The sequence below is a fragment of the Odontesthes bonariensis genome, chromosome 1, assembly GCF_027942865.1.
Source record: "Odontesthes bonariensis isolate fOdoBon6 chromosome 1, fOdoBon6.hap1, whole genome shotgun sequence".
Classification (NCBI taxonomy): domain Eukaryota; kingdom Metazoa; phylum Chordata; class Actinopteri; order Atheriniformes; family Atherinopsidae; genus Odontesthes; species Odontesthes bonariensis.
The window spans coordinates 47,706,029-47,725,024 of record NC_134506.1 but is presented as its reverse complement, the minus strand read 5'-3'; the positions used below and the strand labels follow the sequence as shown (position 1 = coordinate 47,725,024).

The 18,996-nt window shown below is 49.6% G+C and overlaps 1 protein-coding gene across 2 annotated transcripts in view; it reads left to right on the top strand.

The window, feature by feature from the left end:
• Window positions 1-18,996, top strand: part of wdr59 (WD repeat domain 59) — a 57,008-nt gene that overhangs the window by 607 nt on the left and 37,405 nt on the right. For both annotated transcript variants that reach the window (XM_075468861.1, XM_075468855.1), the window contains exons 2-18: window positions 1,727-1,776; window positions 1,918-2,053; window positions 2,901-2,986; window positions 3,065-3,145; window positions 5,039-5,076; window positions 5,206-5,294; window positions 8,346-8,462; window positions 9,508-9,585; window positions 10,275-10,431; window positions 12,687-12,766; window positions 12,853-12,982; window positions 13,128-13,243; window positions 13,770-13,934; window positions 14,076-14,171; window positions 14,755-14,841; window positions 14,944-15,065; window positions 17,466-17,619. In XM_075468861.1, coding sequence (XP_075324976.1) covers window positions 1,727-1,776; window positions 1,918-2,053; window positions 2,901-2,986; window positions 3,065-3,145; window positions 5,039-5,076; window positions 5,206-5,294; window positions 8,346-8,462; window positions 9,508-9,585; window positions 10,275-10,431; window positions 12,687-12,766; window positions 12,853-12,982; window positions 13,128-13,243; window positions 13,770-13,934; window positions 14,076-14,171; window positions 14,755-14,841; window positions 14,944-15,065; window positions 17,466-17,619 — 1,782 coding nt within the window. The remainder of the gene's footprint in view (window positions 1-1,726; window positions 1,777-1,917; window positions 2,054-2,900; window positions 2,987-3,064; window positions 3,146-5,038; window positions 5,077-5,205; window positions 5,295-8,345; window positions 8,463-9,507; window positions 9,586-10,274; window positions 10,432-12,686; window positions 12,767-12,852; window positions 12,983-13,127; window positions 13,244-13,769; window positions 13,935-14,075; window positions 14,172-14,754; window positions 14,842-14,943; window positions 15,066-17,465; window positions 17,620-18,996) is intronic.

Here is an 18,996-nt window from a genome sequence, read left to right as displayed (position 1 = left end):
GCAGGGGGGGAGATGTTCAGAAATGATGCTGCTGATATGGGATGTTATATCAGAATGCCTTTATTGCCATTATACATGGTACAACGAAATTTAAAGCCACCGAAAACAGTGCAAAGAGAGTGCGAATATAAAAATATTAAAAATATATAAGTAATGTAAAAAAAGGGAAGGGTGTAAGATGCAGTTTTTTTGTTACGGTAATAAAATAAATAAAATAAAATAAGGTGTTAGTAGGTTCAAGTATGTGGATATATTGCACACAAAAGTTTTTGGCCATAATTTTTGAATATTGCACATGAATAGGATTTTGTCCAAAGGGATGATCAGTGAGTGTCAGAGTTGAGGCTGGTTATGGCTTTGGGGAAAAAGCTGTTTTTAAGTCTGCTTGTCCTCGTCCTGATGCACCTGTAGCGCCGCCCTGAGGGCAGCAGGTCACACAGGCAGAGCCAGAGTGGGAGCCGTCTTTGGAGATGGCCTTGGCTCTGCTGAGGCAGCGGGAGGTGTAAATGTCCATCAGGGAGGGGAGAGGGCGGCCGGTGATCTTCTGTGCTGCCTTGACGACTCTCTGCAGCCTCTCCCTGTCAGCAGGCTCTCCCTGTCAGCAGCCTCTCCCTGTCAGCAGGCTCTCCCTGTCAGCAGGCTCTCCCTGTCAGCAGGCTCTCCCTGTCAGCGGCGGTGGAGCTGCTAACCATACTGTGATACAGTATGGTTAGCAGGCTCTCGATGGATGAGCGGTAGAAGGTCAGCAGCAGGTTGCAGTTGAGGTTGTGCTTCCTGAGAACTCTCAGGAAGTGTAGCCGCTGCCGAGCCCTCTTGATGATGGCTGTGATGTTCTCTGACCAGGAAATGTTGTCAGAGATGACGACGCAGAGGTACTTGAACGTGTGGACCTGTTCCACGCGCTCGCCGTTGATGTGAAGGGGGGCTGTATCAGTGCTGTGCCTCCTGAAGTCGATGATGACCTCTCTGGTTTTCTTGGTGTTCAGAGAAAGGTTGTTCTCTGAGCACCAGTCTGCCAGCTTCAGGACCTCCTCCCTGTAAGCAGCCTCATCACCCCTGGAGATGAGACCGACCACCGTAGTATCGTCAGCAAACTTAACGATAAGGTGGTCCTTGTGGGCCGGTCTGCAGGCGTGGGTGTAGAGGCAGCAGAGGAGGGGGCTCAGCACACAGCCCTGTGGGGAGCCGATGCTCAGCGTGCGGGTGGATGAGAGGTGGGGCCCCAGTCGTAGTCTGGGGTCGGTCAGACAGAAAGTTATTGATCCAGGCACATGTGAAAGGGGGGAGGCCGAGGGTTTCCAGTTTTGTGGTGAGTCTGTCCGGGATTATGGTGTTAAAGGCAGAACTGTAATCCACAAAGAGTATCCGAACATAGCTCTGCTGCTGCTCCAGGTGGTTTAGCGCAGAGGGGAGAGCTACGGCGATGGCATCCTCTGTGGATCTGTTCGCCCGGTATGTGAACTGATGGGGGTCGAGGTCTGGGGGGAGGTGGTCCGTGATGTGCCGAAGGACCAGTCTCTCAAAGCGCTTCATGATTACCGGAGTTATACGGCTTTAACTTTCAATTTATGTATTTTGTGCACGTGTGTAACTTTTTGGGCTGAGAAAAAAAACAGAACAGCGGATCAGTTTGACACGTTCGTGGTGTGTTGAATCGTTTGTGACGCGTTCTGTGACAAACATGGAAACAGGACCTCATGACCGCGCGTGTCTTCCTGTGTTTCAGGCCACCGCCATGTCAGTGGACTGCCTGGGCTCCCACGCCGTCCTGTCCGGGTGAGTTCCAGTCACCTGTGGAAAAGCTGAGCGTGTGGTTTCAGATCTGCTCTGTGACTCATCCTAAAGACATAAAATCAGAATGAGAGCTTTGATGATGAAGGCAGGGTGCTCCTCTGTGTTGTTGTTGTCTTCCTCCAGCCGCCGCTTCCTGTACATGGTGGACCTGGAGGCCCCGTCCGAAACCGCCCGTAAGATCGGGCGCCACAGCAAGTGGGACGTGGGAACGGTCCAGTGGAACCCTCACCGCTCAGAGGCCCACGTCTTCGCCGCCTCGGTGAGTTGTTCCACCACAAAGGCTTCGTTCTGTAAATCAGTGGTTTTCAAAGTGGGGGCCAGGGGGCGCTAGCGGGGCCTCAGAAAATTGGAGTGAAGATGAGAAAAAAATGCAAAAATAAAAAAATAGAATAAAATTTTCTTTTAAACATTATTCTAAAAAATTGTCACATTTTTTTCATCAGTATTGTAAAATACAATTTATAATAATATATCATATGGAATGTTATTTGCCATGCTTGTCTTTCTGATTGGCTGCCAGTCAAAACATGGTAGACCTGGCGGTTTGCGCCTGTTCTGAAGCTGCTCTGCTCCTCAAGCTAGCATGTAGCTAGCTTAGCCAAAATGGACAGATTTTTGACTTGGAAGGGACCGAAAGAACTGGCCGACTAAAATCAGAAAGCATGAGGCAGCATACATTAAGTTTGGCTTCACAGCCGTACAGAAAAATGGCGTCCTCTGTCTGGAGACCCTCTCAAATGAGTGTTTAAAACCTTCGAAACTTCCGCGTCACCTGATACAAAAACATCCGTAAGAGTCCGAAAAAACGGCAGACTTCTTCAGACGTAAAGAAGAGCATTTAGTCAGGCTGCATTCACACTGCGAGCTGCTGTCCGTGAAGAAAAGAAAGAAAATACCTTCTAAAAGTTGATGTTTCTTTACATATTTTGTAGCAAAGGGGCCAGAAGCTGATACTGTTTGGGGGGCCTTGGCATGGAACAGTTTGGGAACCCCTGCTGTAAATAATGACCGGGTGTAACGTGTCGAATGGCGTTGTTCATTCCGTCAGCTGTTCTGGGACCCACCGTGACAGTGTGCATGTGTGTGTGCATGTGTGTGTGTCTCAGAGTAACCAGCGCGTGGACCTGTACTCATGGCGGGACGGCGTTGGCGAGGCCCACAGCTCCCTGCAGGGACACACCCGGGTCATCAGGTAACAGCAGAGTGAGGGCACGCTTCTGTCTGAAGGCGAGCTCTGAGTGGACTCACTGTGTTCTGTTGGTGTCCTCAGCGATCTGGACTGGTCCTGGTTCGATCCGGAGTTCCTGGTCACCAGCTCCGTGGACACCTACATCTACATCTGGGACACCAGGTTAGTGTGACCAGCAGGCGGTGAAGGAACCACGTCTGTTCTCAGACCCGGAGTTTAACACCAAACCAGTGTTGGACAAAAAGACAACAACAGATGCTTGATGTGCAAGAAGGAAGGTGAAGAAATGTGACCACAGCTCTCTGAAGCAACTGTTCACAAACTAAGCGTCAGGTGACTGAGACCAGTATCCTGAACCAAGTAGAACCAGTTTGAGCCGGTAAGGTTAGTTAGAACCAGTTAGAACCAGTTTGAGCCGGTAAGGTTAGTTAGAACCAGTTAGAACCAGTTTGAGTCAGTAAGGTTAGTTAGAACCAGTTAGAACCAGTTTGAGTCAGTAAGGTTAGTTAGAACCAGTTAGAACCAGTTTGAGTCAGTAAGGTTAGTTAGAACCAGTTTGAGTCAGTAAGGTTAGTTAGAACCAGTTTGAGCCGGTAAGGTTGGTTAGAACCAGTTTGAACCAGTTTGAGTCAGTAAGGTTAGTTAGAACCAGTTAGAACCAGTTTGAGTCAGTAAGGTTAGTTAGAACCAGTTAGAACCAGTTTGAGTCAGTAAGGTTAGTTAGAACCAGTTTGAGTCAGTAAGGTTAGTTAGAACCAGTTTGAGCCGGTAAGGTTGGTTAGAACCAGTTTGAACCAGTTTGAGTCAGTAAGGTTAGTTAGAACCAGTTAGAACCAGTTTGAGTCAGTAAGGTTAGTTAGAGCCAGTTAGAACCAGTTAGAACCAGTTTGAGTCAGTAAGGTTAGTTAGAGCCAGTTAGAACCAGTTAGAACCAGTTTGAGTCAGTAAGGTTAGTTAGAGCCAGTTAGAACCAGTTTGAGTCAGTAAGGTTAGTTAGAGCCAGTTAGAGCCAGTTAGAACCAGTTAGAACCAGTTTGAGTCAGTAAGGTTAGTTAGAACCAGTTAGAACCAGTTTGAGTCAGTAAGGTTAGTTAGAACCAGTTAGAACCAGTGTGAGCCGGTAAGGTTAGTTAGAACCAGTTAGAACCAGTTAGAACCAGTTTGAGTCAGTAAGGTTAGTTAGAGCCAGTTAGAACCAGTTTGAGTCAGTAAGGTTAGTTAGAGCCAGTTAGAACCAGTTAGAACCAGTTTGAGTCAGTAAGGTTAGTTAGAACCAGTTAGAACCAGTTTGAGTCAGTAAGGTTAGTTAGAGCCAGTTAGAACCAGTTAGAACCAGTTTGAGTCAGTAAGGTTAGTTAGAGCCAGTTAGAACCAGTTTGAGTCAGTAAGGTTAGTTAGAGCCAGTTAGAACCAGTTAGAACCAGTTTGAGTCAGTAAGGTTAGTTAGAACCAGTTAGAACCAGTTTGAGTCAGTAAGGTTAGTTAGAACCAGTTAGAACCAGTGTGAGCCGGTAAGGTTAGTTAGAACCAGTTAGAACCAGTTTGAGTCAGTAAGGTTAGTTAGAGCCAGTTAGAACCAGTTTGAGTCAGTAAGGTTAGTTAGAGCCAGTTAGAACCAGTTTGAGTCAGTAAGGTTAGTTAGAGCCAGTTAGAACCAGTTTGAGTCAGTAAGGTTAGTTAGAGCCAGTTAGAACCAGTTAGAACCAGTTTGAGTCAGTAAGGTTAGTTAGAACCAGTTAGAGCCAGTTAGAACCAGTTAGAACCAGTTTGAGTCAGTAAGGTTAGTTAGAACCAGTTAGAACCAGTTAGAACCAGTTAGAACCAGTTAGAGCCAGTTAGAACCAGTTAGAACCAGTTAGAACCAGTTTGAGTCAGTAAGGTTAGTTAGAACCAGTTAGAACCAGTTAGAACCAGTTAGAACCAGTGTTTCTGAAGGATTCTGGGATACCTGGCGGGTCAGGTGACCATCAGCGTTGTGTTCAGGCTCTCAAACTTTTTTCTGAATGATGCTGCGTTCAGGTTCATGAACATGACGGTGAAACTTTGCCTCCACAGAGACACTCGGAAACCCGCCGTGGTGCTGTCTGCTGTGGGTGAGTGTTAAAGGGCCAAAGGGCCACGCCATCCGTCCTCCATAAAGGCTGGGATGTATCTGTTACCTGTCAGCTGGTGTGTGGGTTAAAGGTCAAAGGTTAAAGCTAACTGAGCCTTCTGTCTGTCAGCCGGGGCGTCTCAGGTGAAGTGGAACAGGAAGAACCAGCACCTGCTGGCGTCCAGTCACGACGGAGACGTTCGGATCTGGGACAAAAGAGTGAGCCTCAAACTGACCCAATGCATCAGCTCTGATCATCAGCTCTGATCATCAGCTCTGAGATCATCAGCTCTGAGATCATCAGCTCTGAGATCATCAGCTCTGAGATCATCAGCTCTGATCATCAGCTCTGATCATCAACTCTGAGATCATCAGATCTGATCATCAGCTCTGATCATCAGCTCTGAGATCATCAGCTCTGATCATCAGCTCTGAGATCATCAGCTCTGAGATCATCAGCTCTGAGATCATCAGCTCTGAGATCATCAGCTCTGAGATCATCAGCTCTGATCATCAGCTCTGAGATCATCAGCTCTGATCATCAGCTCTGATCATCAGCTCTGATCATCAGCTCTGATCATCAGCTCTGATCATCAACTCTGAGATCATCAGATCTGATCATCAGCTCTGATCATCAGCTCTGAGATCATCAGCTCTGAGATCATCAGCTCTGAGATCATCAGCTCTGATCATCAGCTCTGATCATCAGCTCTGATCATCAGCTCTGATCATCAGATCTGAGATCATCAGATCTGATCATCAGCTCTGATCATCAGCTCTGAGATCATCAGCTCTGAGATCATCAGCTCTGATCATCAGCTCTGATCATCAGATCTGAGATCATCAGCTCTGATCATCAGCTCTGATCATCAGCTCTGAGATCATCAGCTCTGAGATCATCAGCTCTGAGATCATCAGCTCTGAGATCATCAGCTCTGAGATCATCAGCTCTGATCATCAGCTCTGAGATCATCAGCTCTGATCATCAGCTCTGAGATCATCAGCTCTGAGATCATCAGCTCTGATCATCAGCTCTGAGATCATCAGCTCTGAGATCATCAGCTCTGATCATCAGCTCTGATCATCAGCTCTGAGATCATCAGCTCTGATCATCAGCTCTGATCATCAGCTCTGATCATCAGCTCTGATCATCAGCTCTGAGATCATCAGCTCTGATCATCAGCTCTGAGATCATCAGCTCTGAGATCATCAGCTCTGATCATCAGCTCTGATCATCAGCTCTGATCATCAGCTCTGAGATCATCAGCTCTGATCATCAGCTCTGATCATCAGCTCTGAGATCATCAGCTCTGATCATCAGCTCTGAGATCATCAGCTCTGATCATCAGCTCTGATCATCAGCTCTGAGATCATCAGCTCTGAGATCATCAGCTCTGATCATCAGCTCTGAGATCATCAGCTCTGAGATCATCAGCTCTGATCATCAGCTCTGATCATCAGCTCTGAGATCATCAGCTCTGATCATCAGCTCTGATCATCAGCTCTGAGATCATCAGCTCTGATCATCAGCTCTGATCATCAGCTCTGATCATCAGCTCTGATCATCAGCTCTGAGATCATCAGCTCTGAGATCATCAGCTCTGATCATCAGCTCTGAGATCATCAGCTCTGAGATCATCAGCTCTGAGATCATCAGCTCTGAGATCATCAGCTCTGAGATCATCAGCTCTGATCATCAGCTCTGAGATCATCAGCTCTGATCATCAGCTCTGATCATCAGCTCTGAGATCATCAGCTCTGAGATCATCAGCTCTGAGATCATCAGCTCTGATCATCAGCTCTGATCATCAGCTCTGATCATCAGATCTGAGATCATCAGATCTGATCATCAGATCTGAGATCATCAGCTCTGAGATCATCAGCTCTGATCATCAGCTCTGATCATCAGCTCTGATCATCAGCTCTGATCATCAGCTCTGAGATCATCAGCTCTGAGATCATCAGCTCTGATCATCAGCTCTGAGATCATCAGCTCTGATCATCAGCTCTGATCATCAGCTCTGAGATCATCAGCTCTGATCATCAGCTCTGATCATCAGCTCTGAGATCATCAGCTCTGAGATCATCAGCTCTGATCATCAGCTCTGAGATCATCAGCTCTGAGATCATCAGCTCTGATCATCAGCTCTGAGATCATCAGCTCTGAGATCATCAGCTCTGAGATCATCAGCTCTGAGATCATCAGCTCTGAGATCATCAGCTCTGAGATCATCAGCTCTGAGATCATCAGCTCTGAGATCATCAGCTCTGATCATCAGCTCTGATCATCAGCTCTGATCATCAGATCTGAGATCATCAGATCTGATCATCAGATCTGAGATCATCAGCTCTGAGATCATCAGCTCTGAGATCATCAGATCTGATCATCAGATCTGAGATCATCAGCTCTGATCATCAGCTCTGATCATCAGCTCTGATCATCAGCTCTGAGATCATCAGCTCTGATCATCAGCTCTGATCATCAGCTCTGATCATCAGCTCTGAGATCATCAGCTCTGAGATCATCAGCTCTGAGATCATCAGCTCTGATCATCAGCTCTGAGATCATCAGCTCTGATCATCAGCTCTGAGATCATCAGCTCTGATCATCAGCTCTGAGATCATCAGCTCTGATCATCAGCTCTGATCATCAGCTCTGAGATCATCAGCTCTGAGATCATCAGCTCTGATCATCAGCTCTGATCATCAGCTCTGATCATCAGATCTGATCATCAGCTCTGAGATCATCAGCTCTGAGATCATCAGCTCTGATCATCAGCTCTGAGATCATCAGCTCTGAGATCATCAGCTCTGATCATCAGCTCTGATCATCAGCTCTGAGATCATCAGCTCTGAGATCATCAGCTCTGATCATCAGCTCTGATCATCAGCTCTGATCATCAGATCTGAGATCATCAGATCTGATCATCAGCTCTGATCATCAGCTCTGAGATCATCAGCTCTGAGATCATCAGCTCTGAGATCATCAGCTCTGAGATCATCAGCTCTGAGATCATCAGCTCTGATCATCAGCTCTGATCATCAGATCTGAGATCATCAGATCTGATCATCAGCTCTGATCATCAGATCTGAGATCATCAGCTCTGAGATCATCAGCTCTGAGATCATCAGCTCTGAGATCATCAGCTCTGAGATCATCAGCTCTGATCATCAGCTCTGATCATCAGCTCTGATCATCAGCTGTGAGATTTCTTCAGGTTAAATGTGAGCGCGCTCCCGGCTCGCCTGATGCTGTGTCTCTGTGAGCAGAAGCCGAACACGGCGGTGGAGTACGTGGCGGCTCACCTCTCAAAGATCCACGGCCTCGACTGGCACCCGGACAACGAGTTCATCCTCGCCACGTCCAGCCAGGACAACTCAGTGAGGGTGAGGACCATACATGTTTAAAGTACTAGCGATTCAGACTTGAGTAGAAGTAGAAGTGCTCTTTGAGCACCGTACTTAAGTGGAAGGACTAAAGTATTAAACATGTTTTGTACTTAAGTATTGCAAGTAGTTTATTTTTAAAATTTCTACTCAAGTACTGAAAGTAAAAGTAAAAGTATTGTGTAATGTAGTTATTAAAGAAATCAGTCGAAAGTTTGAAAATCAAATTGTTTCTATTATTCAAAATGTTTGGCTGTAACAGCAGTACAGCAGAATGTACAAGAGCACCTTAAAACATTGAAGGCCAATATTTCGCAATCTCTCGGGAGGCATAGTAGGCACTTTATTTTGTATGAATTGTCTTTCACTCGGGCGAATGAAAACAGAGACTGTAAGTAGGGCCAGGGGCGGTCTTCTTCCTCACCGCCACCACGATCACTCGAAGTTGAAGGTGTTTCTGGTTCTTCCATCTTTGGTTCAAACAAAGCAGGCAGGCAGCAGAGCGAAAGAGGCCGAGCAGAGAGCAGCACGAGCGGTCTTCTTCTCTTCAGTTTGCACACATTAGATCTACGTCATGTATAACTTCGCGCCACAGTAAAATTGGATGCAACGGTTGTTATAGCAACCATAAACTCTGAACGGGACGTTAGACTTGAACTAGAGTGACTGTGGGGTTTGGAATGATTCCTAACATGTTTATAATAACGAGTAACGATGCAGCACATAAAAAATGTATCGGAGTAAAAGTACTAAACTCATTGAAAATATGTACTGAAGTAAAAGTGGAAGTAGGGGAAAAAAATAATACTCCGGTAGAGTACAGATACAGCATTTTAGTACTTAAGTAGAGTAGTGAAGTAGTTCTACTTCGTTACTATACATCTCTGGTGAGTCCACACGCCGCCCACACACCGTGTGGACTCTGACTCTGATTGGTCGGCTGAGCACACCTCCACCTGTTCTACAGATCCACGCTCACAGAGCGGATACCGTTTGGGTTCTTCAGACCTACATGTTCTCTTCTGTGTGTTTTCTGTGTGTGTAGTTCTGGGATTACCGACAGCCCAGGAAGTACCTGAACATCCTGTCCTGCCAGGTTCCTGTGTGGAAGGCCCGGTACACGGTGAGTGTGACACCTGAGGTCAGAGTTCAGGAGCGACCTCACCCTCAGTGATGTCAGACCGTCACTTATGACATGTTAAAAACACGTCATAACTCATGTAATAACACATTTAATTACATGGAATAACACATGTAATAACACATTTAATTACATGTAATAACACATGTAATAACACATGTAATAACACATTTAATTACATGTAATAACACATGTAATCTCATGGAATAACTTGTGTAAAAACACGTCATAACACATGTAATAACACATGTAATAACTCGTAAAAACACGTTAAAACACGTCATAACTCGTGTAATAACTAATTTAATAACTCATGTAATAACACCTGTAATTACATGTCATAACTCGTGTAATAACACATGTAATAACTCGTGTAAAAACACGTTAAAAACACGTCATAACTCGTGTAATAACACATGTAATAACTCGTGTAATAACACATGTAATAACTCGTGTAAAAACACGTTAAAAACACGTCATAACTCGTGTAATAACACATGTAATAACTCGTGTAATAACACATGTAATAACTCGTGTCATAACACGTCATAACACATGTAATTACATGTAATAACACATGTAATAACTCGTGTAAAAACACGTTAAAAACACGTCATTACTCGTGTAATAACACATGTAATAACACATGTAATAACTCTGTGTGCACACAGCCGTTCTCCAATGGGCTGGTCACTGTGATGGTTCCTCAGCTGAGGCGGGAGAACAGTCTCTTGCTTTGGAGCACGCTCGATCTCAACAGTCCCGTGCACGCCTTCGTGGGACACGACGACGTGGTTCTGGAGTTCCAGTGGCGGCCTCAGAAAGAAGGTGAGACGCTGCGCACCATCATCATCATCATCATCATCATCATCACCACACTGACAGAGGGCCGGTTATGGAGCTGGGTCAGAAACCTTCCAGCTTCTCATATGGAGGCTCTGACGCTGACGGCAGCAGCTCAGGGACAAAAAGAGAACAGACTGATAGTTACCGGCTGGTTACCGGCTGGTTATCTGGGTGTTAGTGTTGGTTACCTGCTGGTTAGCTGGGTGTTAGTGTTGGTTACTGGTTGGTTAGCTGGGTGTTAGTGTTGGTTACCGACTGGTTAGCTGGATGTTAGTGTTGGTTACCGGCTGGTTAGCTGGGTGTTAGTGTTGGTTACCGACTGGTTAGCTGGGTGTTAGTGTTGGTTACCTGCTGGTTAGCTGGGTGTTAGTGTTGGTTACTGGTTGGTTAGCTGGGTGTTAGTGTTGGTTACCTGCTGGTTAGCTGGGTGTTAGTGTTGGTTACCGGCTGGTTAGCTGGGTGTTAGTGTTGGTTACCGGCTGGTTAGCTGGGTGTTAGTGTTGGTTACCGGCTGGTTAGCTGGGTGTTAGTGTTGGTTACAGGCTGGTTAGCTGGGTGTTAGTGTTGGTTACCGGTTGGTTAGCTGGGTGTTAGTGTTGGTTACTGGTTGGTTAGCTGGGTGTTAGTGTTGGTTACCTGCTGGTTAGCTGGGTGTTAGTGTTGGTTACTGGTTGGTTAGCTGGGTGTTAGTGTTGGTTACCTGCTGGTTAGCTGGGTGTTAGTGTTGGTTACTGGTTGGTTAGCTGGGTGTTAGTGTTGGTTACCTGCTGGTTAGCTGGGTGTTAGTGTTGGTTACCTGCTGGTTAGCTGGGTGTTAGTGTTGGTTACCGGCTGGTTAGCTGGGTGTTAGTGTTGGTTACCGGCTGGTTAGCTGGGTGTTAGTGTTGGTTACAGGCTGGTTAGCTGGGTGTTAGTGTTGGTTACCTGCTGGTTACCAGCTGGCTGTTAGTGTTGGTTATCTGCTGGTTAGCTGGGTGTTAGTGTTGGTTACTGGTTGGTTAGCTGGGTGTTAGTGTTGGTTACCTGCTGGTTAGCTGGGTGTTAGTGTTGGTTACCGGTTGGTTAGCTGGGTGTTAGTGTTGGTTACCGGTTGGTTAGCTGGGTGTTAGTGTTGGTTACCTGCTGGTGAGCTGGGTGTTAGTGTTGGTTACCGGCTGGTTAGCTGGGTGTTAGTGTTGGTTACCTGCTGGTTAGCTGGGTGTTAGTGTTGGTTACCTGCTGGTTAGCTGGGTGTTAGTGTTGGTTACCGGCTGGTTAGCTGGGTGTTAGTGTTGGTTACCTGCTGGTTAGCTGGGTGTTAGTGTTGGTTACTTGCTGGTTAGCTGGGTGTTAGTGTTGGTTACCGGCTGGTGAGCTGGGTGTTAGTGTTGGTTACCGGCTGGTTAGCTGGGTGTTAGTGTTGGTTACCGGTTGGTTAGCTGGGTGTTAGTGTTGGTTACCTGCTGGTTAGCTGGGTGTTAGTGTTGGTTACCTGCTGGTTAGCTGGGTGTTAGTGTTGGTTACCGGCTGGTGAGCTGGGTGTTAGTGTTGGTTACCGGCTGGTTAGCTGAGTGTTAGTGTTGGTTACCTGCTGGTTAGATGGGTGTTAGTGTTGGTTACCGGCTGGTGAGCTGGGTGTTAGTGTTGGTTACCTGCTGGTTAGCTGGGTGTTAGTGTTGGTTACCGGCTGGTTAGCTGGGTGTTAGTGTTGGTTACCTGCTGGTTAGCTGGGTGTTAGTGTTGGTTACCGGCTGGTGAGCTGGGTGTTAGTGTTGGTTACCTGCTGGTTAGCTGGGTGTTAGTGTTGGTTACCGGCTGGTTAGCTGGGTGTTAGTGTTGGTTACCTGCTGGTTAGCTGGGTGTTAGTGTTGGTTACCTGCTGGTTAGCTGGGTGTTAGTGTTGGTTACCTGCTGGTTAGCTGGGTGTTAGTGTTGGTTACCTGCTGGTTAGCTGGGTGTTAGTGTTGGTTACTGGTTGGTTAGCTGGGTGTTAGTGTTGGTTACCTGCTGGTTAGCTGGGTGTTAGTGTTGGTTACCTGCTGGTTAGCTGGGTGTTAGTGTTGGTTACCTGCTGGTTAGCTGGGTGTTAGTGTTGGTTACTGACTGGTTACCGGCTCCAACTGAGGATTACATAAAAAAGTTCCAGATGAGACATCGAGTCATGTGGAAGCTCCGCCCCCTGACCAAACAGAAAGATGTGTGTGGACAGAATGAAAGTGTTGTGTTGGACTGACCTTGGTCTGTATCATCCTGAACAGGCTCTAAGGACTTCCAGCTGGTCACCTGGTCCAGAGATCAGACTCTGAGGATCTGGAGGGTGGATCCTCAGCTGCAGAAGGTTGGTGTTCCTCCTCCTCTCAGTGACCAGCTCACACAGACCGGGCTCTGATTGGTTGTTCTGCTGCTGCTGTTGTTGTTGTGCAGCTGTGTGTCAGCGACGTGGTGGAGGACCTGATGGAGGGGATGTCTCTCAACGTGGAGTCGGAGAAGTCCCTGTCGTCTCAGGAGCCTGAGGGCCAGCACAGTGGGGGCCCCGCCGCAGACAGCCTGCACGGTGAGTCGGTCTGACCCGGTACTGTCGGAGCCCAGAAGTCCAACACAACTCACACACAACTCACACTCACACCAAGAATATGACTGAAAACAAGCAGCAAGAAGTTTCAGGTGTTTAACAGGTGGATCCTCACTTCTTCCCTCAGATCAGGACGGGTCTCTGAGCTCCGGTGGTCGTCAGGATTCGGGTTCGGGTCTCGCTCAGACTCTGCAGCAGGAGTTCTCCCTGGTGAACCTGCAGATCAGAAACGTCAACGTGGAGGTGAGACTGTCAGGTGGAGGTTCCATATGAAACTGAATTCTGTGTCCTCAGATGAAACTGAACTCTGTGTCCCCAGATGAAACTGAACTCTGTGTCCCCAGATGAAACTGAACTCTGTGTCCCCAGATGAAACTGAATTCTGTGTCCCCAGATGAAACTGAACTCTGTGTCCCCAGATGAAACTGAACTCTGTGTCCCCAGATGAAACTGAACTCTTTATCCTCAGATGAAACTGAACTCTGTGTCCCCAGATGAAACTGAACTCTTTATCCTCAGATGAAACTGAACTCTGTGTCCCCAGATGAAACTGAACTCTTTATCCTCAGATGAAACTGAACTCTTTATCCTCAGATGAAACTGAACTCTGTGTCCCCAGATGAAACTGAACTCTTTATCCTCAGATGAAACTGAACTCTTTATCCTCAGATGAAACTGAACTCTGTGTCCCCAGATTAAACTGAACTCTGTGTCCCCAGATGAAACTGAACTCTGTGTCCCCAGATGAAACTGAACTCTGTGTCCTCAGATGGACGCGATGAACCGCAGCTGCGTGGTGTCGGCTCACTTCGGCATTCATCAGGTTCACCTGGTGGTCAAGTTTCCCGCTCAGTACCCCAACAACGCCGCGCCCACCTTCCAGTTCGTCTCCCCGACAACCATCCCCTCCGCCATGAAGACCAAGATCCAGAAGGTACGAGACTCCCCGCCGCCGCACACTGTGGATACACGCCGCCGCTGGAGCTCAGCTGGGCCCTGATTGGCTCGTAGATCGGACCATGTTGACATCAGCTGGCGCTGACTCAGATTAAAACACGTCCTCCTGTCTGCTCAGATCCTCAGAGACACGTCTCTGCAGAAGGTGAAGAGGAACCAGAACTGCCTGGAGCCGTGTGTCCGACAGCTCGTGTCCTGCCTGGAGTCCGATATGGTGAGACCCTGAAACCAGAACCAGAACCCCAGGTGACCCCAGGTGACCCCAGGTCTGAACCATCCAAAGCTGGTCTGAAAGAAACTGTGCTGGTTCATCCTGTCCTAACTCCTCCCCTCATTGGCCCCTCCCCTCTTTAGCTCCTCCCCTCTTTAGCTTCTCCCCTCTTTAGCTCCTCCCCTCATTGGCTCCTCCCCTCTTTAGCTCCTCCCCTCATTGGTTCCTCCCCTCATTGGCCCCTCCCCTATTTAGCTGCTCCCCTCATTGGCTCCTCCCCTCTTTAGCTCCTCCCCTCATTGGCCCCTCCCCTCTTTAGCTCCTCCCCTCATTGGTTCCTCCCCTCATTGGCCCCTCCCCTATTTAGCTCCTCCCCTCTTTATCTTCTCCCCTCTTTAGCTCCTCCCCTCATTGGCCCCTCCCCTATTTAGCTCCTCCCCTCTTTATCTTCTCCCCTCTTTAGCTCCTCCCCTCATTGGCTCCTCCCTTTAGCTCCTCCCCCTCTCTCTGAGGATAGATGTGACATTTCAGCAGTAATGAACCTGCAGGGGGCGGAGTCTAATGATGTCAGTGTGTTCCTTGTCAGACGCAGGAGGACAGTCCGGCGTCCGGTCCCTACATCCTGTCCACTCCGGCGTTCCCTCGGGTCACCAACACCTACGGCTCCTATCAGGTAACATCACTGAGGAAGAGGAGGCTTCTGCTCTTCATCATCAACATGTTTACTCCAAAGAAAATAAACAAACACCCTCTTGTTGTTGTTTTTGTCTTTCAGGATGCCAACATCCCGTTCCCGCGGACATCGGGCGCTCGTTTCTGTGGCACCAGCTGCCTGGTTTACTTCACCCGGCCAACCACCATGCACCGCTCCGCCCCGCCCACAGAACCCACCCCCAGGTAAGACCTCACCTTCAGCCACACCTTCACCTTCAGCCCGTCTGTAACATGTTGGGTACCAACCAGAGGAGACCTGAAGGGTCACATGCCATGATGTCAGGGAAGCCTTCAGCCGATCATAGGAGAGTTCTCCTAACACGGTCCTTAGGGTTAGGGTCCTTACACGTACCTTAGGGTTAGGGTCCTTACACGGTCCTTAGGGTTAGGGTCCTTACACGTACCTTAGGGTTAGGGTCCTTAGGGTTAGGGTCCTTACACGGTCCTTAGGGTTAGGGTGCTTACACGGTCCTTAGGGTTAGGGTCCTTACACGGTCCTTAGGGTTAGGGTGCTTACACGGTCCTTTGGGTTAGGGTCCTTACACGGTCGTTAGGGTTAGGGTCCTTACACGTACCTTAGGGTTAGGGTCCTTACACGGTCGTTAGGGTTAGGGTCCTTACACGGTCCTTACACGGTCGTTAGGGTTAGGGTCCTTACACGGTCCTTAGGGTTAGGGCTCCTTAGACGGTTGTTAGGGTTAGGGTCCTTACACGGTCCTTAGGGTTAGGGTCCTTACACGGTCCTTAGGGTTAGGGTCCTAACACGGTCCTTAGGGTTAGGGTTCCTTACACGGTCGTTAGGGTTAGGGTCCTTACACGGTCCTTACGCGGTCCTTAGGGTTAGGGTCCTTACACGGTCCTTACACGGTCCTTAGGGTTAGGGTCCTTACACGGTCCTTACACGGTCCTTAGGGTTAGGGTCCTTACACGGTCCTTTGGGTTAGGGTCCTTACGCGGTCCTTAGGGTTAGGGTCCTTACACGGTCCTTACACGGTCCTTAGGGTTAGGGTCCTTACACGGTCCTTACACGGCCCTTAGGGTTAGGGTCCTTACACGGTCCTTACACTGTCCTTAGGGTTAGGGTCCTTACACGGTCCTTACACTGTCCTTAGGGTTAGGGTCCTTACACGGTCCTTACACTGTCCTTAGGGTTACGGTCCTTACACGGCCCTTAGGGTTAGGGTCCTTACGGTTAGGGTCCTTACACGGCCCTTAGGGTTAGGGTCCTTACGGTTAGGGTCCTTACACGGTCCTTAGGGTTAGGGTCCTTACACGGTCGTTAGGGTTAGGGTCCTTAGGGTTAGGGTCCTTACACGGTCGTTAGGGTTTGGGTCCTTACACGGCCCTTAGGGTTAGGGTCCTTAGGGTTAGGGTCCTTACACGGTCCTTAGGGTTAGGGTCCTTACACGGTCGTTAGGGTTAGGGTCCTTACAAGGTCCTTAGGGTTAGGGTTCCTTACACGGTCCTTAGGGTTAGGGTCCTTACACGGTCCTTACACGGTCCTTAGGGTTAGGGTCCTTACACGGTCCTTTGGGTTAGGGTCCTTACGCGGTCCTTAGGGTTAGGGTCCTTACGCGGTCCTTAGGGTTAGGGTCCTTACACGGTCCTTAGGGTTAGGGTCCTTACACGGTCCTTTGGGTTAGGGTCCTTACGCGGTCCTTAGGGTTAGGGTCCTTACACGGTCCTTAGGGTTAGGGTCCTTACACGGTCCTTACACGGTCCTTAGGGTTAGGGTCCTTACACGGTCCTTAGGGTTAGGGTCCTTACACGGTCCTTAGGGTTAGGGTCCTTACACGGTCCTTAGGGTTAGGGTCCTTACACGGTCCTTTGGGTTAGGGTCCTTACACGGTCCTTAGGGTTAGGGTCCTTACACGGTCCTTACACGGTCCTTAGGGTTAGGGTCCTTACACGGTCCTTACACTGTCCTTAGGGTTAGGGTCCTTACACGGTCCTTACACTGTCCTTAGGGTTAGGGTCCTTACACGGTCCTTACACGGCCCTTAGGGTTAGGGTCCTTACGGTTAGGGTCCTTACACGGCCCTTAGGGTTAGGGTCCTTACGGTTAGGGTCCTTACACGGTCCTTAGGGTTAGGGTCCTTACACGGTCGTTAGGGTTAGGGTCCTTAGGGTTAGGGTCCTTACACGGTCGTTAGGGTTTGGGTCCTTACACGGCCCTTAGGGTTAGGGTCCTTACACGGTCCTTAGGGTTAGGGTCCTTACACGGTCCTTAGGGTTAGGGTCCTTAGGGTTAGGGTCCTTACACGGTCCTTAGGGTTAGGGTCCTTACACGGTCCTTAGGGTTAGGGTCCTTAGGGTTAGGGTCCTTACACGGTCCTTAGGGTTAGGGTCCTTACACGGTCGTTAGGGTTAGGGTCCTTAGGGTTAGGGTCCTTACACGGTCCTTAGGGTTAGGGTCCTTACACGGTCCTTAGGGTTAGGGTCCTTACATGGCCCTTAGGGTTAGGGTCCTTACGGTTAGGGTCCTTACACGGTCCTTACGGTTAGGGTCCTTACACGGTCCTTACGGTTAGGGTCCTTAAACTGGATGTGTGTGTGTGCGTGTGCGTGTGCACGTGTGTGCAGGTCCCTGTCGGCTCTCTCAGCCTATCACAGCGGCGTCCTGACTCCGATGAAGATGCGTTCAGAGTCCCAGAGCACCCTGCGGCTGTACAGCGGCAGCCCGACCCGCTCAGACAAAGACACCGTCTCCATCTCCTCCTTCTACTACAAAGAGAGGGTGAGACACACTCACACACATTGATCAGCTCATTGATCCGTTGGCTCCCGATGAAACGGACCCATCCCAGCTGAGAAGCAGCTGCCGGGTTCTGGTTTCCTTCTCCAGTCCAAAGACCGTCTGCAGACCTGGAACTGGAACCAGAAAGTCCAAAAAACTCTGAGCTTGGACTGTTTGTGAACCAATGGGAAGGTTGCTGGTTCGGCCCCCTGATGGAGCTCACATTGAGCCTCCTCATCCTCAGTAATGTCTGTCTTCATGCTGCTCCTCGTGCACACCTCCACTTTTTAACAAAGTCCTCGGGCCCCGATCACATGACCTCTGGCCCCGATCACATGACCTCTGGCCCCGATCACATGACCTCGGGCCCCGATCACATGACCTCGGGCCCCGATCACATGACCTCTGGCCCCGATCACATGACCTCTGGCCTCAATCACATGACCTCGGGCCACAATCACATGACCTCGGGCCCCGATCACATGACCTCGGGCCCCGATCACATGACCTCGGGCCTCGATCACATGACCTCGGGCCACGATCACATGACCTCGGGCCCCGATCACATGACCTCTGGCCCCGATCACATGACCTCTGGCCCCGATCACATGACCTCGGGCCCCGATCACATGACCTCGGGCCCCGATCACATGACCTCGGGCCCCGATCACATGACCTCGGGCCTCGATCACATGACCTCGGGCCCCGATCACATGACCTCTGGCCCCGATCACATGACCTCGGGCCTCGATCACATGACCTCGGGCCTCGATCACATGACCTCGGGCCTCGATCACATGACCTCGGGCCTCGATCACATGACCTCAGGCCTGATCACATGACCTCAGGCCCCGATCACATGACCTCTGCCCCGATCACATGACCTCGGGCCCCGATCACATGACCTCGGCCCCGATCACATGACCTCTGGCCCCGATCACATGACCTCGGGCCCCGATCACATGACCTCGGGCCCCGATCACATGACCTCGGGCCCCGATCACATGACCTCTGGCCCCGATCACATGACCTCGGGCCCCGATCACATGACCTCAGGCCTGATCACATGACCTCGGGCCCTGATCACATGACCTCGGCCCCGATCACATGACCTCGGGCCCTGATCACATGACCTCGGGCCCTGATCACATGACCTCGGCCCCGATCACATGACCTCGGGCCCTGATCACATGACCTCGGCCCCGATCACATGACCTCGGGCCCTGATCACATGACCTCGGGCCCTGATCACATGACCTCGGCCCCGATCACATGACCTCAGGCCTGATCACATGACCCCGGGGTGTGTGTGTGTGCACGTGGATGGACTGAACCATCACTCATGTCAGCAGCTCCGTGCACGCTGCTGCTAACATG